The sequence below is a fragment of the Nicotiana attenuata genome, unplaced genomic scaffold, assembly GCF_001879085.1.
Source record: "Nicotiana attenuata strain UT unplaced genomic scaffold, NIATTr2, whole genome shotgun sequence".
NCBI classification, from domain to species: domain Eukaryota; kingdom Viridiplantae; phylum Streptophyta; class Magnoliopsida; order Solanales; family Solanaceae; genus Nicotiana; species Nicotiana attenuata.
This window is the reverse complement of record NW_017672735.1, coordinates 116,746-142,481: the sequence shown is the minus strand read 5'-3', so window position 1 is coordinate 142,481 and position 25,736 is coordinate 116,746. Positions and strand designations below refer to the sequence as shown.

Here is a 25,736-nt window from a genome sequence, read left to right as displayed (position 1 = left end):
ATCAGGTCCAAATGGGCTCGACCTTGAAGATATTGTGGGATCTCGGCTAAATACCTCAAAGAACACAGAGCATCTCTCCGATTTGGGCATATTTCTATCGAATCCGGCTTAATTAGGGTTTTCCTTACTCATTGCCCTACTTCCAATTTGAAATTAGTTTCCATGTGGTCTTTTCCTTATTCTGTATGATTGATTTCTTTTCCTTATTCTGTATGATTGATTTCCTTTTCCTTCTTCTGTATGATTGATTTTCCTTCTCTTATTATGTATGATTAATTTTCTTCTTATTCTGTGTGATTAGTCTTCTTTCCATGTTCGTTCTATCAATTCCTACTACTATGCCCTTCCCAATTTCTCTTTGAGGGGAACTCTAATCACTTAAGAACCACTGTTATTCTCTCATACTATCACTCACTCTATACTATTGTGAATCTATTGCTCTTAGCAGGCTGAAAGCCAAAGCCGTTTGAATCCTTTCTAACGACCTCCCTAGTGCGAGCACTGCTCGGGTCCATTTGAGTCTCCTGTAAACTCTGACGCACCAGAATTTAGGTCTTTTGGTTGTTCTCTTTGCCGGTGATATTCGAACTGTTTCTGACACTTAGCCTTTTCTCCCTCATTTTTGCTTTGTTGAATTAGTAACTGGCAAGTACCTATGACCTTTGCAATTTCATTTTCTTTCGTAAGAATTCTTGTTCTGCATACCTATGTTTCTAAGATTTTTATGAACCGACATGCCATGGTATGCTCTGAAGTTCTTCTTGAGGCTATATACCTTCCAGTAATTGAATTTGCTTATTTTGTTGCATTAATTCTATTTTCTTAGGAGTGTTTGCTCCACTATGTGTGTGTTCGAACGCTTATTACTGTTGCTCATTCTGAGTTTAGCGTCTTGATTTGTTCTGTATCATGCCCAGAACCTGTTCTAGTTTTTATTCAATCATTCATGTGCAACTTAATACTCTTCTAGAGTTAATCCCTGATTATGTTATTAGCAAACATGCTACTTATAAACTAATGTGTGTTCCCTACCTTGTCCTATATCTCTGCGATAAATCAATGCCTATGTTTTAAACCTTGTTGAGTTATTCTTGCCCAACCTGCTGAATTTCTGTGCACGGTGAAATCGGAGGACTGACTTCCCGTTGGCAAAATGCTTCGATAGATCATTCCAGAGGTCCGGGGTCTCGAGCTGGCCATTTCCTCCAAGAGGTGTCGACGCCCAGCTGAAGGAAACATCGACCGAAACCCCTCCGAACACAGAAAGATCCCGAAGAACATATCCGGGGTCGACTAAATGTATTTGAGAAACTCGACATCAGCCCATGCGCACGTCATAAAGCTAGTTGGCTGTCCCATCCCCTCTTTCTTATCACACAATGTCTCTTGTACTAAGTTTAGGCTCCTCCCTCCTATAAAAGGGGAGCCATTAATGTGCTGTAAGGCAGGCTCACACAATTCTACAAGTGCAATAATATCTCTCTCTCTCTCTTTTTTCTTACTAATGCTGATTGACTCTCACTGATGCTAAGGATACTTCGATATTCTTAGCCTCTACATGTGTTCTTCATAGTATAATTCAATTTCAATTATAAGTAGCTTCATTTGATTATATCTCTAGCTGTTATACTGCTCCCGAGTATCCACGACAACCCGAGCTTGACCTCGAGGTCGACCTCGAAGTCCCGATCGACCAAGCTTACGCCCGGACAGCGGACCCTTTGGTTCGATCGTTATCTCGTTTATCTTTTCCCCCCATCGTTAAAATTCATAATACTAGCATCATCTGCTCTAACAAACAAGCTTGGGAATAGATCACGTATTTTTAGAGTCCCATTTAATAAATTTAATTGTCGTTACCATTTTCACGGTAAACAGCTTGGCACCCACCATGGGGCAAAAATTAATAGTGATTATTTTCTTGTTAGTTTCATCACGCAAACGCATATCATTTTTCACACTTTTTCTTGTCCAAGATCCTTTGATTTCAGGTAAAAATGTCTGGCTCGGTGAACAGAGCTGAGAACGACCGCCTCAAAGATCACGGGGAAAATGGTGTAGCCATCCCGGCCGCCGGAGCACCACTACAGGATCCCGATAACGCACCCGGACCAATACTAGCGGACGCGGACTCACAGGACGCACAGCAAGTCAACGAAACTTCTCACGCCGACAGAAGCGTGCGACACAGCGACCGACAAGAAGCATTTGAAATGTTGCAGGCACAACAACTGGCCGTTGCTCAGTTGCAAAGCCATCCAAGAACTCCCAGCACAGCAGCACCGGAGACAGCTCCCCCCGCCAAACAAATACACGAAAGACCAAATGATATAAGGTCAACGGCTGACCCCACCATTGTGAAGATGCTGGAGGACCTTACCAAAACGATCGAATTGGGCGAAAAAATGATTGCGGCCAACGATAAAAAAGTCGTGACCTACAACTCTCGAGTGGACCATATCCCGGGAGCACCCCCGATCCTAATAGGTCTGGATTCGAAGAAATTCGTACAGAGGCCATTCCTCGAGGAAGTGGCCCCGAAGCCTATTCCCAAAAAATTCAGGATGCCGAAACTTCCCAAATAAAACGGCACCACACATCCCAACGAGCACATCACCGCTTATACCTGCGCTGTAAAAGGCAACGATATAAAAAATGATGAAATCGAGTTCGTGTTGCTGAAAAAATTTAGAGAAACACTTTCAAAGGGGGCAAAGATATGGTATCACAACTTGGCTCCCGAATCCGTAGATTCATTTGCCATGCTAGTAGATTCCTTCGTAAAGGCACACGCGGGAGCCATCAAGGTAGCAACGAGGAAGTCCGACGTTTTCAAAATCAAGCAAAGAGAGAATGAGATGCTGCGGGAATTCGTGTCCCGCTTCCAAATGGAATGAATGGAACTGCCCCCCATCTCCGACGACTAGGCGGTACATGCATTCACCCAAGGCTTGAACGAATGAAGCTTGGCGGCCTCGAAGCAGCTGAAGCAGAACCTGATCGAATACCCGGCCGTGACTTGGTCGGACATCCACAACCGATACCAATCAAAGATCAGGGCCGAGGACGACCAACTGGGAGCCCCTTCGGGCTCAGTATACCCGAGCAGACTCCCGGTAAAAGAAGCGAGACCAAGCAAAGAAAGGTACCAGCCGTACCTCGAAGACAGGAGGAACGTCCCAAGACGCAACCTACCTCGCAACGATCGAAGGATGGATCGAAGACAGGACCCTCGAGGACTCATCAACAGAACCAGGTTCGATCGAAACATAGCACCAGCTAACACGCCCCACTTATCGGAATACAACTTCTGCATCGATGTTTCAGACATCGTGTTCGCTATCAACAAGATCAGGGACGCCAAGTGGCCCAAACCAATACAGACAGACCCTTCGCAGAGAAACTACAACCTAGTATGCGAGTTTCACAACACGCATGGTCACAGGACCGAGGACTGCCATCAGCTACGAGAGGGAGGCGACCAAGAAATCAATTTCGAGAGAGGGAGGCGACCAAGAAAAACGAGGCAAACGAACCACGACATGTCATCCACATGATCATGGGGGGCGCCGATGCCCCGCAGGAACCGGTAGTGAGAAGAACAAAGATATCCATCACCAAGGAAAAACGGACTCGGGGATATATCCTAGAAGACGCCCTCACGTTCAGCGAGGAAGACACCGAGGCCCTATCCCAACCCCACAACGACGCCCTGGTAATCTCCTTTCTTATAAATTCATTTCAGACAAAAAGGGTACTTGTGGATCCAAGTAGTTCGGCCAATATCATCAGGGCGAAGGTAATAGAATGACTCGGGCTGCTCGAGCGAATCGTATCCGCCACTCGGGTCCTCAACGATTTCAACATAGCTAGCGAAACAAGGAAGGGAGAAATCATCCTCCGGTTACTGTGGCCGGCACAACCCAAGACGCCAAGTTCCATGTCATCGAGGGAGATATGAGGAATAATACCTTATTCGGACGACCCTGGATACACTGCATGAGAGCAGTACCATCCACCCTCCATCAGGTGATAAAATTCCCGACAAAGGACGGGATCAAGATCGTATACGAGGAACAGCACGCTACAAGGGAAATGTTCGTTGTACACGACGTAGTGCCAGCACTCACACTTCCACCCCCAAATGAAACCATGAACAGGCCAGGTCTTGCCGCCCGTCGAACTTGACAAAGCAAAGTGAAAAATTCGCGCCGCACCTCCGCTCCCGGGAAGTTATAATAGGCTAAGTCCCAAGACGTCGCCTGCGCCCGTAACTTTAAGGTACAACCGTTCCTTTTCTTATGTTATTTTTTCAAATCCGGGATTAACCCTTGCGCAGACACCCAAATCGGAAGCTGCCCAGACGTTAGTACTGCTGCGGAACCCGAAGCCCCAATGGCGCACCCTTTGCACTCTTTTCCATCGACCGAGTTTTTATCCTAAAAAGAAAGGTTTTTACCGACAAGGTTTTTAACGAGGCAACGTCTGCAAGCCGCAAGGAGGGGAACTCCACAAGATTTTCAGAACAAACCCAGCGGCTGTTAAAAAGGCGAGAAGGCATTCCCCCAAAAGGCAGCCCGCTCGTGGGAATTTTGGAAAACACCAGACAAGGTTTCCTGTAAGAGAAACAATGCATCGAAACACCGGTGTATTCAGGCCTCGTCGTAAAAAACGTGTACTATTGTATCAAACAAATCAAAAAATACTTTTTGGAGGAGGGAGCTCCTTCCTAGAGTAAAGCAACGAATCTTTCCCCTGAAACGTCCCGAAAAGCGCAGGAACAGGTACCAACAGTTCAAAACGCCCCAAACGGCCTCCCGGTCGAGGCTATGAGACCGCAATATCTTTCAGGCGGGACAAACCCGCAAGCGATCAGCCCTGGCCCGATATGGGTCGGGCCAACACAACAAGGTATATTGCGCCAACGGATCAAAGAACGCTTTCCAGCACTCCGTCCCCCGAACGGAGAAATCACAGCGCATTCCCGGTAGGGATCTCTTCACCAAGTGCATCTCAGAATACTCGGACACTTGATGCCTACAATAGGGCAATCTCACAACTCCAGGACCGGAACTCCGGGCTCATAAAGACCCTACAAGGCAACTCCGAGCTCACAAGAAGCGGTCTTCACGCTTAAACAACTTGATGACTCGGAGACTGTCGTCAATCGCCATATGCTGGAAAATCCAAAACTGTAAGACCCTTAACGGACAGACTTGGCATAACCAGGTCCATTCTACATCACCCAAAAACTGTAAGACCTCAAAAGGCATGACAAACTATAAGACCTCAACAGGCATGAAAATCCCGAAGTTTAGGCTATACGTCGCATTTGTAAGAATCCCGAAAGGGCATACCCTCGATGTGGACGCCTAAACTATCACTCGGGATCAAAAATGGCTACGGCCAAACGCACATGACTATGGTCAAAACGGCTGATACAGCCAAAAAAATGCGACTCGGGGACGCCCGACCATCGCTAAATAAAAAATTGCAGGCCACTACTTCGAATATACTTCGGAAAGAACCGGTTACAACAGGCTTCCCTCAACAGGCAAACAATGAGCTATGAACCTTCCGAGGTGCTCGAAATATCGCCGACTACGACTTGAAATCGAGGTTCTTCTAGAACCGACGACGGGTCAGGCAAAAATCTTTCAAAAAGACCTTAACGAGCGGAAATCAAAGCCTACAAAAAGCCCACGGGCAAAAACAGCGTAAGAGCCATTGTCGCCAGCTAAGCAGGCCTACAGGCCACATATCAAAAAAGTCTCTACGACCAAAAAGCATAAGAGCCATTGTCGCCAGCCAAATTGACAACTTGAGGATTAAAGTGAGCTCAAATCGTAACTCGATTCGGAGACCGGATCCAAAATAGTTAACTAAACAAGCCTACGGGCCACATATCAAAAGGTCTCTACGACCAAAAAGCGTAAGAGCCCTTGTCGCCAGCCAAAACTGACAGCTTAAGGGTCAATTAAAGCTCGAATCGCAATACGACTCGGAGACTGGACCCTAAAAAAGTTAAAACAACCAAACGCCCAAAGGGGAGAAATAAAAGCCATCGTCGCCAACCTAGACGAGCGCCAATCTCGAGGGTAAATTAAGCTCGAGTCGGATCCCGACTCGAAGACTGAACCCGGCAACGAGCAAAGCATACAAGCCCTAGGGCAAGTCCGGGATCGAATTGACCCAATAGAAATTCCAACAAACGGAAATATAAAGAATATAAGTTGCGCGGTTCCCCCTCTTATTGCTACGTATTGACGACAAGACGCAGCCCCAACCTGCGTGGAATATTGAAAACCGTATATACATAACAAAGGAGGCAAGAAACAGTCGTTCCACTTTTTTCCGACAGTCACAGCCCGGCAGTCTGCTCCTCATCATCCCCAGCATCGGGCAGCGGGAATTTGGCATCGGCGCTCCTATCCTGTGGCCTAATCTCCCTCGGAAGATCAAAACCCCTTGCGCGAATCTCCTCAAAAACTTCCCTCCGGGATCTATACTTCACGAACTCTCTACTATTTTAGGCACGATTGAGGATTTTCTGCAAACTCAACTTTGACGACATCGGCGCTCCTCGAGTAAGCCGCCATTCTCGGCCCCTACCCGGTATCTTCGCCACAATCTCGGCTCGAACATTCGCCCACACCGGCGCAAAGAGACCGAAGGACAGGCAGGCTCGACAAAAACCTGACTCAAGGCCGGAAGCAGCTGTACAAAACGAAAAGGTTCCGGTGCCTGCTCGCATCAGCAAATCACACTCGAAGGTCCCCTGGCCTAAAATAGATTGGTTCCGAACACGCCAGGGTCCCGCCGAAACACAGAAACCAGTCCGTCGGATCAAACACAATATAAAGGAGGTAAAAAAATTCATGACTCCTCTCATTTTCTCTATTTATACATATATATATGCGCGAAGGGTGCGCTCTCCGTCTACAAGCATAAGTCTGTCAATAACATTACAAAGGAGAATGGCAAGGTCGACGCTCCGATGACGGGCATTCTTCGGGGCATCCGCCATAAAACAGTCGGGCACCACGCCCGACTATCTTCGCTCAAGCAAACTCTCCCGGAAAAACGGTACCCCCAGCATAAGTCCCTGCAAGCAAACGCTCCCTTCGAAAGCCCGCTCCGGCCTGGCTCAAATCATCGGCAAATAAATCACCACTCCTTTGCCATCCGCGGGTCAGCGTAGTGCTACGCCAGCCCGGGCACCGGCTGTTCCCAATCCGGACTCTTCGAAGAATCAAGCGGCATTTCTACGACCATATCGACTCGAATCAAAACTCAAAGATCCAAGACGCGGAGGGATCGTGCCAAAACCTGCCACAAAGGGAAGCCGGCAAAGCCTACTCAACGTCCAAACACCCTCCTAAGTAGCCCTACCCTTGTTGGCATTAAGGAACAACATCAGGTTCGGACAATGCACTCTCCTCGGAGGCTCGGGCCAGTCTCGCCTCAATAAAAACTCCTTCGCAAGTATCCAGCACACGTCTCATCCATCGTCATGCCCGGTTTATGCCGCGCCCCGGGCAAGCAGCTGCTAAGGGCATGATCCGCCAAGCTCCACAAAACCAGCAAGCTCCGGGAACCCACGAACGGAAGCAACTTCACAAGCGCATAAGAAAAGGGCCGGAACGAGCCAGCACCAATCAAAGGCGCCAACCCCCGACAGACACTCTGACCCCAAGGACTTACCGCCATAACAAAACAATGCCCAAAACTAGACCAACAATGTCTCCGTCAAATTGGCATACAGCCCCAAGAGGCCTTTGCCATAGGGGGCTGATTTACAAGGGAAGAGGCATACTTAACAAAAACACCCTCACAAAACAGACTCCGGGTAATGACCGGGACGGCCCGAAGCACAACCGGATCTCCATTCAGAGATCACCTCCAGAAAGTTACCGGCATTTTGAGACCGCGGATCCTCGGACAAGTCTCTTCTCAACGGCCGTTTTACGAGGCCCAAAGGCTTCGATCACACTTTCGCACGGAGAAGGAGCTCCAACGGTCCGAAGTTGTTGGCCCAATTTGGGCCCAGTTGGAGAAGTCACAAAAGGACCCCGCATACGGCTAGTTTGTCAACATGAGGCCGGACGCGGCACTCGTGCCCGAGGCCAGTATCACAGCCGACATAACAGGAACACACATTTGATGTCACCAAAAAACGCAAACGAACGCGGCAAACATCGAAGGAAGAAACCAAGAGAAAGTCTTTTGTATTTGCAAAAGTATTCACTTACAATAATCCTCGAGATATCCTTACATACGATTACATTATACACAAAAAGAGGGAAGAAACACAGGTAATATGCAAGCCTAAGGATCTAGCCTGTTTATGTTGCGCTTCCATTACCACCGCCTCAGGCATACGACCTCAAAGACAATATCTTCCATGGTCGATCCCTTCGGGGATCTCATCCTAAATCCTCCCAAAATGGCATCTCCAAAAGGAAGGATATAGAAGAGGGAGGCGGAGGAGAAGAGCAAAATGACGAAGAGATGCCGGAAGAAGACCGGAAGTGGCTGGGTGAAAAGTTTGGCTGGTACAAACCCCACCAGTACCACCATCTCGAAGCCATTTTCTGAAGCGTTGCCTCACCCCGGGAGGCAACAATCGGCGGAGACCATCACCATACCCCTCAGGAATCCAAAGAGGGTTTAACACGCCGAGCTGAGGAAGGAGGGTGGGCGGCGGTGTATAATCCGAGCCCCCCTTGAGCAGCGGTGTATAATCCGAGCCCCTCTTTGAGTAGCGGTGCATAATTCGAATTTTTCTCCGGTTCGGAGGAAATCGATCCCCTACTTCGTCGCTCTGATCCAGCGGGGACAGCAACAACAACTACTACAACATCAACAACAACAACAACAACGATAACCTCACGGCGACACAATTTCGTCCAACCAAAAAGGGATTGAGAGTTGGGGCATGGCATGTATGGCGTAAGGTCTTGAGGCCGAGGGCCTCAAACATAGCAAAAACTAAAAAAATGGCAGGAAAGGAGAGGAGGATGAATATCGAAGGAAGTTCGAATGAAAAGTTGATCGCTAGAAGCCCCATATATAGGGGGGGTACAAAGTAACCGACGACGCCATTACTGCCCTCGAAAAGCGCAACAACAGGCGCAATTAATGCGTTTATAAAAGCTGAATCAATAAACAACAATATGATCCCGAGGAGCAAGGAGTCATGATATTTCTGAATAACCCAGGGGGAGCGAAAAGGTGAAACGCCTCGACATTTGTGGGAGAGGCTACGACAACTACATGAGGTAATTTCAAGAATCCGCGGAAGGGGGTGTCAAAAACATTTCTTATCGCTACCCTCTAAGAAATGCGGAGACTATCTGTGCACGGTGAAATTGGAGGACCGACTTCCCATTGGCAAAATGCTTCGATAGATCATTCTAGAGGTCCGGGGTCTCGAGCTGGCCATTTCCCCCAAGAGGTGTCGACGCCCAGCCGAAGGTAACATCGACCGAAACCCCTCTGAACACAGAAAGCTCCCGAAGAACGTATCCAGGGTCGACTAAATCTATTCGAGCAACTCGACATCAGCCCACGCGCACATTATAAAGCTAGTTGGCTGTCCCATCCCCTCTTTCTTATCACACAACGTCTCTTGTACTAAGTTTAGGCTCCTCCCTCCTATAAAAGGGGAGCCATTAATGCGTTGTATGGAAACATCACACAATTCTACAAGTGCAATAATATCTCTCTCTCTCTCTTTTTTTTCTTACTAATACTTATTGACTCTCACTGATGCTAAGGATACTTCGATATTCTTAGCCTCTACATGTGTTCTTCATAGTATAATTCAATTTCAGTTCTAAGTAGCTTTGTTTGATTATATCTATAGCTGTTATACTGCTCTCGAGTATCCCCGACAACCCGAGCTCGACCTCGAGGTCGACCTCGAAGTCCCGATTGACCAAGCTTACGCCCGGATAGCGGACCATTTGGTTCGGTCGTTATCTCGTTTATCTCTTCCCCCTATCGGTAAAATTCATAATACTAGCATCATCTGCTCTAACAAACTAGCTTGGGAATAGATTACGTATTTTTAGAGTCCCATTTAATAAATTACATTGTCGTTACCATTTTCACGTAAATAATTTCTAAGGTTGTCGGATAAGCTAAGGCATGTTTCCATGCCATTCAAGTACTAATGTATGTTCGATTTGTAAATCTTATGTCTTTAGCATTGCTTCTAGGGAAAACTTCTATATTAGCTTCTTCTCTTATGTCTGGTTAAGTGATATGAGTTATTATGCTTGCCTATCCTTTTCTTCGTAAGTTCACATATTTTCATGAGTTCTCCAGATTTTGGCACTGTTATCATTTGTTGTAGACCATGCTACTAGGTTGTTGTTGTATTGCTTGTGATCATGTTAGGCTTCCATATTAGAAATCTTCATGTGAAATTGCTATCCTTCTGAGTATAACTACTATGATTTAGGCTAACCTGTCTAAAGTCTTCTTTGACCAACTCTGGCTTATACCTTTTGACAAACTTGATTTCTGGAAACTTAGCATGTCTGTTTGTTTACCCTGTTAACCCATTAGACCTTCTTCTTAAGCCCTCCTAATGTGTGACTATGCTCAGCATGCTTCACCCTTTCCTTTGTTGAATGATTACTCAATATGGTGTTAGCTTTTCTATGTCAAACTTGCTATGTTAAAGCTAGTCCACCTAGTTGACATGTTCAAGCCCTCTTGTTTGACCAATCCTGCCCCCTTAGCTTCTAAAAAAACAAGTGACGATATGTTTATGTAATCATGTCCCTATGAGGTATTATTGTTAATAGACTCCAGAGTTTCCTGGTACGAGTTCATGTGTGGCCCCAAGTTGTGCAATTGATACACTCTCATGTTTGATGTGTGTTTGGATCTGGGTCTACTATTCGTGTGAAAAGAGATCTTGCTGAAGGCCCAGGCAATACTGGGTTATTTCTTTTTTTGGGTCGGCTCTGTTTATTAGGTTTGTAGTCTTTCAGTATGTAATATTTACACTTGTATTCATTATTTTGGGTCTATAATAATTTACAAACAAAACAGATGGGAAAATTAGTAAAAAGGGGGATAGGGTACTTTCATTCTCACATGAGTCGGTAGAAAACATGTCTGTAGGGTTTAATTGCTTTTCTTGTTACTTTGTTTGACACGCCCTATTTTTTATACACTGATAGAAAGCATGCCTGTAGGAACCTAAATGCTTTACCTGCTAACATCAGAAACATGTCTAAAAATAAGTATTTATGTTGTTCACATGCTCTGTTTCTATACACCATTAGATAGCATGCTTATAGGATTCAAATATCGTTGATCATTTGCTCAACTTGTGCTATTACTGTGCAATTGTTAGTTAACATGTCTATTTGATCGTGTTAAATAATTTAGATATATCTCCATAGATATTCATCTAGATGCCATGTTTATATGGTCTTAATTGATTAATCAAATTTCTGTTCTACTGTCCTTGTCGCACTGCCCTCCTAGACAACGTGCATATAGGAATGAGCATAACGAATCTGTGTTCGAATATCAACTATTAGAGAACCTGCCTATAGGATATTGCTACTCGCTTAGAAAGCATACCAATAGGATCAAAATGAGTAATTCTTAGTTTTTCCAATGGCCTCACAACCTCAGGCGTGTATCACCTAGAGATCATGTCTATAGACTTTAATAACACTTTTTAATCTGTAATCTAACTGGAAGCACTACCCACGAGATTTTACTAAGCCATGTGGTCACATAGAAGCCATGCCTATTAAACTATTTTCATACATCTTGATTCTAAAATTGCTCACGACTCCTCGCTACATAATCTGAAATCTGTTTGCGTGCCTTTGTTGCTATGTGTGAAGGATAACATGAGCCACTCGTTGCTAGTATGTGCAGTCCAACTTGTTTTGAATATGCGATCAGTTTTGTCATTTTGAGAAACCTAAGTAAAGTCTAGAACCACCTAAATAGTAGGTCCGAAGCCTCTTGGACCATAGGCATGGGAGGGGTAGTACATGCATAGGGTACGACTTAGAATAGAATTAGAACGCTTTTAGGTAAACAACTTCAATATAGTAATCGGGTAGCAGGAGATGATAGTGTGTGCCTGCTAATAATATGAGCAACTCCTACCTAAAGGAAGTTGCGAAGTATTATTTATGTTGCACGAGGTGATCCTTTAGGCTAAAAAATTTAGGACCCCCTTTCCTTTATATGCTTGATATCTACACTTAGTCGTTTAATATAGACCAATGTAGTTGTATCCTTGTAGCCATATTAAGTTTTGTACCGATACTCATATGTTATAATAAGACTCTTTGACTTAAAATCTCTCTTTATTTATTTGATCACTTAGCCTAATTACATAATTCACATAGTTTAAACTGTAGACCTCGAAGAGTGCCTAACACCATCTCTCTGAAGTAATTTGAGCCCTTACCCGATCTTTGGTGGCGTTGACTAGTCAAACTGAGTTATTCGCAAATATGTTCCCTAACACACCTTACTAATCGTTAGGTGGCGACTCTTCTCTTTTAATACCTCCTTTAAAAGAGTTGTCACGAGTCAAAGCCCACTTTCGCGAGAAAGTGGGGCACGACAGTGGGCCTGCCCTGTAGATGTGTAGCAATAACAGGAGAACCACTCTAACTGTTGGAACTGTCATAGTCTGATATATGGTGCCATTTGCTCCAGAGCGTGAATAGCGGGAGTCTGGGCTCCTCCCCCAGCCTGAGAGACAACTGGTGCCATAGTAAATACTCTGGCCTGGCGACACTCTCTATAAAGCCCAGTAAGTGGACTAGGGCGTCCTAAAGTACGGGAGTAGCAATGAATCCCTCCAGGACCTGAGCAGGTCCGACTGGTGTGGTCTGAACAGGGATCTCCTCCTCATGCTCGATCTGAGGCTTTGCAATGGGTGTTGCTACACGTGCTCTAGGCTGAGCCCTACCTTTGCCTCAGCCCCTACCTCGGCCTCGGCCCTTACCCCTGGTAATAGCTGCAACATAGGGCTCCAGCTCCTGTCTGGTTGTGGATGTTGTGTGTGTCCTCACCATCTGCGAGAGAACAATAATAGAATGGTTCAACTTTAGTGATAGAATAAAGTTGCACGATAGAGAAAGAAAAAAGTGAAACTTCCCTAAAGCCTATAGCCTCTAGAAGATAAGCATAGACGTCTCTGTACCGATCCTCCAAACTCTAGTAAGCTTGCTCATGGCTCGTGTGACCTAGGCAACCCAATGCTCCAATACCAACTTGTCACAATCTGAAATCCCAACTGTAGGGTTGTGACGGTGCCTAACATCCGCTTGCTAAGAAAGCCAACATTAGCAAATTATTTATCCATTTTAGCAATTTTAAAGCAGAACCTTAATAAAATGAAATTGAAATAAACTGAATTAGATGTGATAAATACACTGTTGCGCAATCTATACATATCCTAGAAATTTGGAGTCACGAGTACATGAGCATACTAGAGTTCTACAAAGAAGTCTAAACAAAATATAATTGTTTGAAACAAGGTAAACAATAAAGACAAAATAGAAGGGGACTTCAGGGAATGCGAACGTCAGCAGCTCTACCTCAAGTCTCCTGCTGTAAGTCGATCCAAGCAAGAACTTCTCTACACGCCGCTGAAAATAACACCTGTCTGCATAAGAAGTGCAGAAGTGTAGCATGAGTACCGACCCCATGTACTCCGTAAGTGACAAGCCTTACCTCGACGAAGTAGTGACGAGGCTATGATAAGACACTCACATAAACCTATACGAATAATAATAACAAACTACAAACATACAGATAAAACGGAAAACTTATATAGACGGACCCAAAGATGAACTACCAGAGGTCCCTAGAATAACATAATCTCAAATCTCGTATCACAATATCGAGAATAAACTCTACAGTCACAAACAACTACAACACCTCAAATCAGTTGCGGCGTGCAACCCGATCCCAACATCATATCATATCATTTCATGTTGCGATGTACAACCCGATCCTCCAATATCAATTCATTTCAATATTGTTGCGGCGTGCAACCTGTTCCCCACATCAATTCATTAACATAAAGAACTCAACACCACTATCCACGAAATATCAACACAAAAGGGAAATGAAAACAATAAGGAATTACCAACACAAACGGAGAATAACCAATACTTCATAATCCCAAATCTTGGCCAAATATTGATATCGAAATAGCTAAATGGCTCACATAAATGGAATGACATAATAATGCTCTTCATGTAATATAAGGACAATAAAAGCAAGTAAAATATGAGGCATCAGAAATATACAATTAGTACAATTAAAAGAATGTAGCGGGTAAGCAGATGTTGGGTGAGAATTGTACAAATCGAAATAAGTAACAATTAAATAACAAATAACAAGTAAATCATGGATAATAAGTAAGAACATGTAGCAACTAATGTATGTAACTAGATATAACATGGAATAAACAAAGACATGGAACTGAATAGCCCAATCCCGCATGCTTTAACCTCATGACAAAGCATATACACTCATCACCTCGTATATACGTCATTTTCCCACATAAATCACATAACAAATATCCCAATAAGTCTTATTTCCCTCAAGTCAAAGTTAGGAACGACACTTACCTCAATCCGCAACCAAATAAATCAACCAACCACGACCTTACCTTTCGAACAAGCCTCCAAACCAACCGAATCTAGCCAATTATCGATCAAACAATTCAAAGTAAGCTTTAGAAACTACCCATGAATGAAAAAGGTTCAATCTTTGATGAAATTGAAAAGTCAACAAACGTCAACCCGAGCCTGCTTGATCAAAATTCGAGATTCGGACCAAAATCCGATTACACATTCACCCCCGAGCCCGGTTACGTATTTCGTTTCGAAATCCGACATCAATTTGAGGTCTAAATCGCAATTTTACAAAATTCCTAAATTTTACCCAAATCCCTAATTTCTACCACGAAAATCCTAGATTTTAAGTTAAAAACTCATGAAAAGTAATGGGAAATTGAAAGAAAGTGGATTAGAGTTACTTAACACTAAATTTGGAAAGAAAAAGTTCTTCAAAAATTGCCTCTAGAGTGTTTAGGATTGAGAAATGGTGAAAAATGAGCTAAGTCCCGTCCCCCCCCCCCCCTCCTTTTACCCAGTTGCAGGTGTCGCATTTGCGAACTCTTGTTCGCAAATGCGATGTCAGCAAATGCGAGACACTGTTCGCAAATGCGATTAGTGCATCACGACCAGCTAAGTCGCGAATGCGACATTTTGTTCGCAAACGGGAACTGTCCCCCATTGCAAATGCGGACAAACACTTCGCAAATGCAAAACTCACCCCCAATATATTGTGTCGTAAATGCGACTCTGAGATTGCAAATGCAGTCTCACTTAGTTCACAAATGCAAAATTTTCTTCACAAAAGCAAAGTTCCAGCCCCTCGTCCCAACATTGCAAATACAAACTCTTGTTCGCAAAAGCCAAGCTCGCATCTGCAATAGACACCAGAAATAGGAGATGCATCAGCAGTATCCAAACCATCCAAACTCATCTGTAATGCTTCTGAAACTCACCCGAGCCTATCGGACTCTAAACTAAACATGCACACAAGTATAATAACATCATATACACTTGCTCACTAACTCAGATCATCAAAATAACATCAAATAACAGGAATCGATCATCAAAACTCATGATTTCCAACTTAAAAACTCATTTTCACAATTATTCACATAACGCGCCGAAATGCACTAGGGTCACCCTGGATCCCAACCAAAAGTGCGTACAAATCAAAAAACATCATACGAACCCACCGGATCGTCTAAACACCAATCAGAGGTTGTTTACCAAGAATGTTGACCGTGGTCAACTCAAGTCCCATTTTAAGCCTAAAATTACTTTTTCTTCAAATTTTTACGTAATACTTTTCGGAAAATGACATGGACCACCCATGCAAATAAAAAATATCAAATGAAGCTAATAGAGGTCTCGAAACAGGGAAATCTACACAACATCCTATCGGGTCGTCACTGACATTCGGGCATTGAACTAAAGAGTGTCCAAGTCTTTTGCAATGCTTACAGTACTTAGGAACACTTTCAAATTTCACTTTCTGAGTAAATCTCGTTAGTGGGCTATCCTCAAAATTGTGTCCTCCTCAGACACAAGTTAGCAACGATTTAGTGAGGTCTACCTCCACCCTGACCTTGCCATACTCGGTCAAGTTCCGCAAGAGGTAGCAGCATCCATAAAAGAGGAGTACCCACTGGACCAAAAATTTATCTCACATAGTACCATGTGCGACAATGGAAATGCAACTCAGACAGCATCACCCAAACAGGAACCATAGGGGAACTGTGTTTATGTTAAAAATCAGGGGACCACATTTGAGCCCCGTGCATATTAATAGATCTTATGTAGTAGACACTTTTAAAATCTTCCTCATTACTAAAGTCGATAAAAACAGTATTAATTATCATAGGCACCAATTTTAACAAACCGTTTGATTGCTACTCTTTCCATGAAAGCGGCTCTAATGACCTCAATCTTAGGGAGGCTTAAAAATTTTACCTACAATGGTGAGCTTGTATTCTTCGGCCATGAATCTGTAGTAATCTTTAACCTCAAAAATGACTGCTGGCATTCCATTATGGGTGGTGGTGCGAGCTTGGATTATTGGGCATCCATAGCCTTTAGGAGGTTTACTGAGAGATGGAGGACTAGCTATCGTGGCCGCATAGCCTGGATTCTTCGAGTCACCTCCATTCATGAGGTTTGCCTCATTCTAGCCTTCTGACGGAGTAGGAAGACGCGCCGGTGGAGACTCCTCCGGCGTGCCCATGGGGGAGGCGCGTTGGCCTCAAGCGCTGAAAAGGGGATTTTGTTGATTCTGTCCCGTTTGGTAGAGAGAGAATTTTTTCAATTTTTTAAACTTAATTCTTTTGTTTTTCGAAAACTAAAACAATTTCTAGGTTATTATATCACAATAAAATTATTATTATTATTCTACAATAATCTATTAAAACCATATACCAACGCGCCATGCACATTATGATTTCAATATTTCAAATCAAAACTAAATCATACCATGTAAAAACAGCCAATAAATTAAAGGGAATAAAAAAGAAACGAAAAGCAAATCTTCCACTATGAAAACTGAAAACTAAAATAATACATAAAAACAGATACCTTCCCTGTGGCATACCGAAAAGCTCGTTTGCGTAATCAAATGCGTACTCTAGGAAACGGTATCGGCGAAACAAAACTACACGATACCTCCTAGGTGTGAACATAAGTTGGACTGGTTCCATTTTTTCTAAACCAAATCAAACCAACTAAATCGGTTTGAATTGATTCGATTTTTTAGATTTTTCAGGTTGGTTTGTTATATAAATGTTATTTCAATCTTACTTTTATATAAAAGTTATAGATAACGTTTTGGTAAATAAATATATATTTAATAAAAATTAAAAAAAACTAATAAACATATAATTTATTAAAATATTATTATGGGAGAATTATTTTATTAACTCATGATAGTTATTTTCTTAGTCGTTTAACAATAATTTTTCATTAATGTACACTTTCAAGGTTAATCGAATTTAATAATTAAACACAAAAATTAATATGAAACTTAAATAGTGATATGTTCTATTTAATTTTATAATTACCAATAAAATACTATTTTAAATTTAAAAAAGATATAAGAGTTTAATAGATCTTGACACATGAATATGGAAGAACAAAAAGGTTGACGCATTTTGGTAACACTTTAAAAAAGTGGTAATATAAACCATTATTTAAAGTAAATAAAATGGATGCACTTCATAGTTCTCTTCAATATTACATCCCATAAGAGGATCACAAATATTTTAGATATTTTTCTAAATTTTTTTTTATATAAACTAAAGTATATATAAAAATTATATATTTATACGTAGATTTTTGGTTTGAGTTCTTTTGCTAAATATCAAATTTAATCGGATTTTTGTAATAGATTTTGTTAGACTTTTTGATTTGACGTGATTTTCATGTTCGATTTGAACTCCCCTAAATTAACTCCATTAAATGCGATTAATTAATATATTCGCTACCAACCACAAAGTTCCGGTAGAACAACATTATCTTTGTTGAAAAATATTGATAAGAATAAATGTCATTTTAGTTACCTACTGTGTATAAACGTAAAATGGCCAGGCGTGTATTTACAAATGTAAAGGAAAAACAGAAAATTACAATAATAAATACCATCTAAAGTTTCAGTAGGACATCATTATCTTTGTTTAAAATATTGATAAGAATATGTCATTATACCTACTGTATTCAAAAGTAAAAGGCCAGGAAATTTTTTAACTTATAGGAGTACCTATTTCTTTCCATAAAATATAGTCGAAGGATGAACTCGAGTTTTTTGGTTTTTTCAATGGCAAAATGGCCTTATAGCCACTTAAACTTGCACCTGATTCATCTCGATAAATAAATTTTTAATTTTCCCATTTAAGCCCCTTACTTGTATATTTGAGAATTAATAAATAACTTTGATCATTGATTATACACATGTGGCATCAATTAGTCCTAATCAACCGATATGCGTGTGTTTCACATTTGAAGCTCCTTTTCCCAATGCCCAACCGTAATAAGGGCATTTATTTTAAGGGTTTCTTCTTCCTTATTTGAAGAAAAGCCGCAGACCTAAGCTCTGCACTTTTTTTTTTCCCCATATTTTTCACTCATTCAAGTCAATTAGACACAAATTATTGCACTATTTGTAGTAACAAAGTCAATTAGACTGGGTAAGTTAAACTTCTCTATCATCATCACTCAAGTTCTATGCCTTAAAAATTGAAAGAAAGTGTGACTAAGAAAAAAAAGGGGAACGTATTGATTGACTTTTATATTGGCCACTTAACAAAGGGGACCCTCAAAATGTGGTTTTTTTGGACTCAAACTACACAAATAGGTATAAAAAAAAAAGTTACCATACTATATATAACGCCAGAAAACCTGGCGCTATACATTAACGGTAACTGCACCGTTAATGTATAGCGCCAGATTTTCCGGCGTTATACAAAAAAAATCTGACACGGCTGATATAATGCCATAAAAAGTGGCGCTATATGTTCTTCTAGAGCTACGTGCTCTTTCTTTTTCTTTTTGGTAATTATTAGACATATGAAATAACTATCAAATATGTTGTTGTCAATTTATTTGCACTTTGAATATATTGTACTACCACAAGATTAAAATTTGTGTTAGCAAGTAGCAGTTCATGATTATTATCATATATACCAATAATAAAACTAAAATTGCTGCCATTTATTAAAACTAACAAGAAATATTACGGACGTCATGAAAAAAAAGTGTTGTTGTCAACTCCTAAAAAAAAGAAGCTAACACTCAGTTTGGATCACTGTTCCCCATCGTTTTATAATGTATCGTATTGTACTGTATTGTATTGTATCGTATCGTTTTATGAATACAATGTTTGGATAGATTGTATTGTTCGTTGTTGTTAAATAATATTTTGCTGTTTGGTTTGACTGTATCGTACTGTACTTTAACTGATAAATTTACTACAATGCCCTCAATTATTTTAAATATTTAATTTATCAAAAATTACACATAAAAATTATTTAAGAAAACCACTTTCTACTAACTAATCACTAATTATGTCTTATATATAAATTAAGCGATTAAATTCATGCAAATTCTATCGAAATTAGTTGAACAAGTTAATAATATTAAAAATAATAATAAGTACACTATATTTATAATTAGATCATAATAATAAAGATAAGGAAAGTTCTAAATAATCTACATATTAGGAACCAATTTCTATACTAGATTATAATATATGTTCTCTATAATATCAATTAGCTATAACAATAAAAAAAACTAAAACAAACGAACCTGTTATAAAGAGGTTTGACTGTCCTAAACTGACGAACTTTCAATTCCAAGTCGCATTAACAAGTTGGATCAAATTTATTTGTCCAAAATTGTTTGCCAGTCAAGAACCAACCCAAATATTCCGTGAATAATTTTTAAATGTAATTTTTGTCATTTTAATAAGAAAAAAACGTATAGTAGTTATAATTTAACTTTTTTTATCCGATTGAGTTCAGAAGTTGATCAAATTAGCCCACGATCAAACAAGAGATGGAATGCAATAATTCGATGAAATTTTATAAAAATATATTACCTTATATTGTTTCTTCATTTGGGAGGTAATAATTTTTTAATATCATAAATAGTAGAGCAATAACTAAATGATTGGGGTGAAAATAATCTACATAATTAAGATAAGGAAAATTTTACTAACATATAAAGTTTTAATTGATTTCAAAGTTTTAAATATTAGGAAAATCATTAATGACTATTATTAAATATTAGAAAACTTATTAAATGAATATTCATAAATAATAGAGCAATAACTAAATGATTGTAGTAAATTGATGTCTAATAATTACCAAAAAGAAAAAGAAAGAGTATATACATATAGCGCCACTTTTTATGGCACTATATCAGCTGTGTCAGATATTTTTTGTATAACGCCAGAAAATCTGGCGCTATACCGTTAATGTATAGCGCCAGATTTTCTGGCGTTATATATAGTATGGTAACTTTTTTTTTTTACACCAATTTGTGTAGTTTGAGTCCAAAAGAACCACATTTTAGTTCCGGACTCGTATAACCGCTCTTGGTTGGCCCTACGCGGAAAACTGGAAACATCACTACTCTGCTAACAAGCCAATATTTTCATCTATTATCACTATTCGCAACATTTGGCAAATCTTTTCCTTTTTGTTTTTATTTTGATGAATGATTCTTTGGATTTTCGTATTGTTGCAGAGAGTTGTTTAGTCTATAGGTCAAAACGAGGGGGAAATAGTCATGGAGGGTGTATTTTTATGCCTTCCACGTGTAGAGTTTTAATTGGTCTTTTGTTGACTGGATTGCGACGTTTTCAAGTGTAGAGTTTTAATTAATCTTTTGCTGACTGGATTGCCATGTTTGTAAATTTGTAATGCACGCGCTATGTTCTAACTTACGAAGGGGTTTATTAATTCTCAAATATACAAGTAGAGATGCTTAAATGGAAAAATTAAAAATTTATTTATCGGGAAGAAAATCAGGTGCAAGTTTAAATGACTACGAAGTCATTTTGCCCTTTTCAATTACACCTCTCTAAGCAACATGTCTTTTCTGTGGGTCAAAGATAACGTAGAAGATATTATTGGCAGGATTCCGAAAAGTCAGAAACAGTATCATTCCGACCCTCCCTATCTTTCCTTGGAGAAAAAAACATTAACAGAAAAGCAAAATCCAATCTTTTCCTTATGAGGTCCAATTCGGCGTCCATATTATAAACAAATTATGACCTTATCTTGATATTTCCACTCTATTTGATTACTATTACTTCCTCCATATTAATTTATGTGGAGGTGTTTGAATTTCGAGAATCAATATTTTAAATATAATATTTCACATGCCTTTTAGATATTTGGAATTGACCTATAATTAGTATTGTTTTACGTAATTTTTAAATATATAAATTTTATTCCAAAACTTTTGAAGATTCATGTTCAAATATTCAATCATAATTAAAAAGTTTGAATCTTGAAAATAAAAAAGTATCACATAAATTCAAATAGAAGGAATATAATTTTTTGGCTTTAAGCGCAGGGAGGACAAAGCTTTGATATTGTCAAAGAATTGAACAATTACTTTACACAAATTTGAACAATGAAAATATGTGGTGAGTGTTTCATCGAATTTGTAGGAATCATATTTCATTTTTGTATTTGATTAGCGATCTAATTATGCTGACTTGTAATTAAAATTTTTTATGATGAATTATATAGAAATAAATATTATATAGTGAATAATAATGATAAAAATTTATTCATACTTAATATTTACCCCCAATTAAGTTTTAACCTTTATAATTACACATCATCTAACCATGATAGTTGATGATAGGCTATAATTGCATATTTTAGTCGCTTATTACACTCGAATTTACTGCACTTTAATTGAGTTTGCGCTTTAATCGCTAGTGTTTTGCACTAATTGTGTGTTTTATGCCTTGTAGGTGTGATTCCGAGCTATATAGATGTTATGGAATGAATTTAAGTGATTTGAAGCTTTGAAGTCTGAGTAAAAGCTCAAGGAATTAAGCCGGGATCGTGTTCGGGGGTCAAATTTGATAATTAAGTACGAACGAAGGCTTGAGGAGGCATATTGCGCACTGTCTAGTAAAATAGACATAACTTTTTTCTCAGAACTCCATTTGGGCTCCACAATATATAGTTGGAAAGCTAACTCAAAGGGCTACAACGTTCATGTTTTACGTTTTTCCAAATTCCAAACGGAACATGGTGAAAACCTGCGGTTTTGCCGCGACCGCGGCACAACCGCGGTAGAAGATGGTCGCGGACAACTGAAGAATCAGAGGGCATGTTTGGCCGCGGTTCCACCGCGACCGCGGCAAAACCGCGGCAGGAAGCGAAAATTTCAGGGACTAAAGTGCAAAACATGGGATTTTAAGTCCTAAACCCTATATTAAACAAAGGAGGCCGGCCAAGAACGAGAAGGGGACATATTTTGAGACATAGATTCGACCTAAGGAGGCAAGAACACATTGGGAGCAAGGCGGAGAATTCTTCTACGAGTTTTTCCTTCCTCTTCCTATTTTTCATTGTTGGTTATGACTTTTAGTATTGTAGTTTTACATACTATTATGAATAGCTAATTTGTTATCTAGAGTTTTGATAGAACCTTTTGTAGGATAAATTCTTGTTATGTTTTTATATAATTGAGCCATAGCTTTTCTCTATTTGTTCAACTACGTTTATATTCTGGTTGATTGAAGAGCTCTCAATTAGCTGTGCCTATTTAGTATGCATAACTCGGGAGAGAGTCATATTTAGGTAATTGTTAAACAACACCACTCCCAAAGTATATGAGGGATCAATAACCGAGGGTTTAAAGGCGGGATTAGGGATAACGAAGCCTTGGGTGCGATCTGAAGTGAGCTGTATTAAAAGCCAGCTAGCGTAGCTCGGGAGAGTGCGTCTAGTAAATTGTCATAATTACTCGGGAGAGATTTACGGTAATATGAGTGCTCATGATCGGTAGAGAATACTTAGGCGAAATTATAGAAGACATAGCGGGAAGGATTCCGACAATTGGGGAAATCATAACTCTAGACCTCCTTAATCTTTTCTCTAACCCTCAATATCTTTAGTTGTTAATTTACTATTTTAATTTGTTAGTTAAGTAGTTAAACACAAGAATCTTAATATCTATAAGTTAGGAATTGTTCAAGCTTGTCTTCTTGGTGATAGTGAACAGCTGTAGCTAAACCTTAGTTCTCTGTGGGATTCGACTCCGGACTTGTAAACCGGATTATATTTGCAGCGACCGCATTGTCCTTTTTATAAGGCATAGTTGGGCGTGATCAAATTTTGGCGCCGTTGCCGGGGAACTAACGGTGTAGTTGTAGGTGTACATATTGCTAGGTTTCAAGTTTGAACTTTTATTTTATTATTTGATTTTTTTTATTTTTTTTATTTTAGTTTTATTTGTTTATTTGAGAAACATGACATCATGGAATTATGAGAATTTTGTTGTTGGTAATTCTACTTTTGATCCTCCTTATGCATATTGTGAAGCAAAAACAACCCAGGGCAAAATTATCAAAATATTCCTGAGAGCGAGTTTTGTGCACCAACTCAATCTTATGTGTGGAATGTGTGTGATATGTGTGGTGGTCAAGATGGTCACTTTCACGGTTGTGCTTATATTTCTTACCTTCCCCCAACCCCTTACTTTGATGGTTCTTCTTTTTCTGGTGAAGTTAATAGGAACAAAGAACCTAGGGAAGCTGACCTAAAGAAGCTCGAAGATATGTTAAAGTGCATTTTGGAACAACAGAGTAAATTACTACTGCGGATAGAAAGGCAGGAGGAAACTATTCACAACTTGAAAGTTCACATGAGTCAACTAGTTGAAGTTTTTAATGCTCAACAAGCCAATATTGTGAATAGTATCCAAGAAGAGCGTGAATTAGATACAAAAATTGATGAGCTAGAGGAGGAGGCTAGAGTAGAACACCAACAATCAATCGCACTAGATTTTGAGGATGTCGATGTTGTAGAAGAGATACTAGAGTCAACCAAGGATATTGAGGATACATATTTAGTTGACTCTATTGTCATTAGTGTTGAGAATGTAGATAGTCCCAATGTTCATGTAGTTGAGCGCATTGGTCCTCACTCCAAGCATTTTTCCACATTGTGTTTAGATGATGATATGGAAATAGAGTCGTCCGAGCCATTTTGAGGAGTCAAGGAATGAGGAACAAAGTGCTTACATTCTGGAATTCTTCTTGCCAGAAAATCGGGATTACACACCTCATCTAAAGGCCAAGAAGTGCAGAATACTACATTATTTTATTGGGCCAGCCAGATTCGTTCCACCACCCCAGAAGCATGATCATAGAGCAGAATCAAAACTTGGGGTCCGATTCATAAGTTCAAAGTGGAGGCAAAAAGTGATTCACGTCGTGCCGCGACGTTAAATCAAGCGCTTGTTGGGAGGCAACCCAGCTTTATTGCTTTCTTTTATTTATTTATTTTTATTATTTTTATTTCTTTTTAATTGTATTATTTTTGTAGTGTCAATTTTTTTTTTAGGAGCATGGAAAGCAAAGGTATTGGAAGGATACAACAGCAAATCAAATGGTTGGAACTAAGTGTGAGGTAGCCGCACGAAGGACCAAGCTTGGGAGAAGTCTGAGTACCCCATGAACTGCTAGTGCTTCGGCCTTTGGCCTATCAGGGAGTTTCTTTTACCCTCTTGTATCTATGGGTGTGCATTGGGGACAATGCACAATTTTAAGTGTGGGGTGAGGAGATTGTCTGGGTGACTTTTCATGCTACTTTAGCTGTGTTCATTTAATTAAATAATTTTTTTTTAAAAAGATTGGACTTTTCCTGATGACGGATCTTCTAGACAGTTTTCTTGAGGGAAGTAAGTCTAAAGAAAATACCAAAAAGTTTTTTTATTTTGTTAGGTAGTGTAGCAATTACCCCTTGGTTTTTCTTTAAACCACGGTTCTTTTCCAAGGGTTTTATTTGAACCGGGTGTAGTTAGTTTTTTTTTTTGGGGAATAGGAGCCATTGTGTTTTGTTTTGAAATGAAGCAATATCTCTTGACTTTGTTATGCCTTGAGAATAGTGAGTACTTTGGCTGTGACGCTTAGGCTCAGTTTTTGACTCTTGTATAAGTACCTTAAATTGTATGATCTTAAATTTGCTTAACTGCTCTGACTAGGGTGTCTTGATGATTCCAATCCTGAGTGAGTTATGTGCCATGTGTGTGTAAGGTTTTGTGTTATTCTGTGCATTGCATTTGATGCCTAGAACTTGCCCCGCGTGTTTGCAAAGCGAAATAGTAGTGTTGTTCAGTCTTGGAAGTGATATAGGCGTTTTCTTGTTGAGCCAGATATGTATATTTTACCCACCTAATTGTTATGTATCGTAGTTAACCTCGTTGAGCCTATAATCCTTTTTCTTTGGCAACCACATTACAAGCCTTACCCATTTGTTTGAATTAACCATCTATTTAAACCATTTCACCTCTCATGAGCACTTGAATTGTTATGAACTTTGTAAAAGTTAAAGTGTGGGGTGGTTGGTTTGGCTTTTGAGTGGAACTAAT

The 25,736-nt window shown here is 40.2% G+C and overlaps 1 protein-coding gene across 3 annotated transcripts; it reads right to left on the bottom strand.

Annotated features, from left to right (window-relative positions):
* Positions 1-12,361: 12,361 nt before the first annotated feature.
* Positions 12,362-16,946, bottom strand: LOC109214314. Of its 3 annotated transcripts, XM_019378224.1 has the most exons (3): positions 16,581-16,946; positions 13,599-13,666; positions 12,362-13,328 (listed from the first exon to the last, which is right to left on the bottom strand). In XM_019378224.1, exons 1-3 carry the CDS (start codon positions 16,777-16,779, stop codon positions 13,245-13,247), a joined length of 351 nt encoding a protein of 116 aa, XP_019233769.1. In that variant the 5' UTR covers positions 16,780-16,946; the 3' UTR covers positions 12,362-13,244. The 3 variants fall into 3 exon arrangements, with proteins under 3 accessions (XP_019233769.1, XP_019233768.1, XP_019233770.1); XM_019378223.1 differs by lacking the exon at positions 12,362-13,328 and having other exon boundaries at positions 13,416-13,666; XM_019378225.1 differs by lacking the exons at positions 12,362-13,328; positions 13,599-13,666 and adding an exon at positions 15,187-15,502.
* Positions 16,947-25,736: the final 8,790 nt, after the last annotated feature.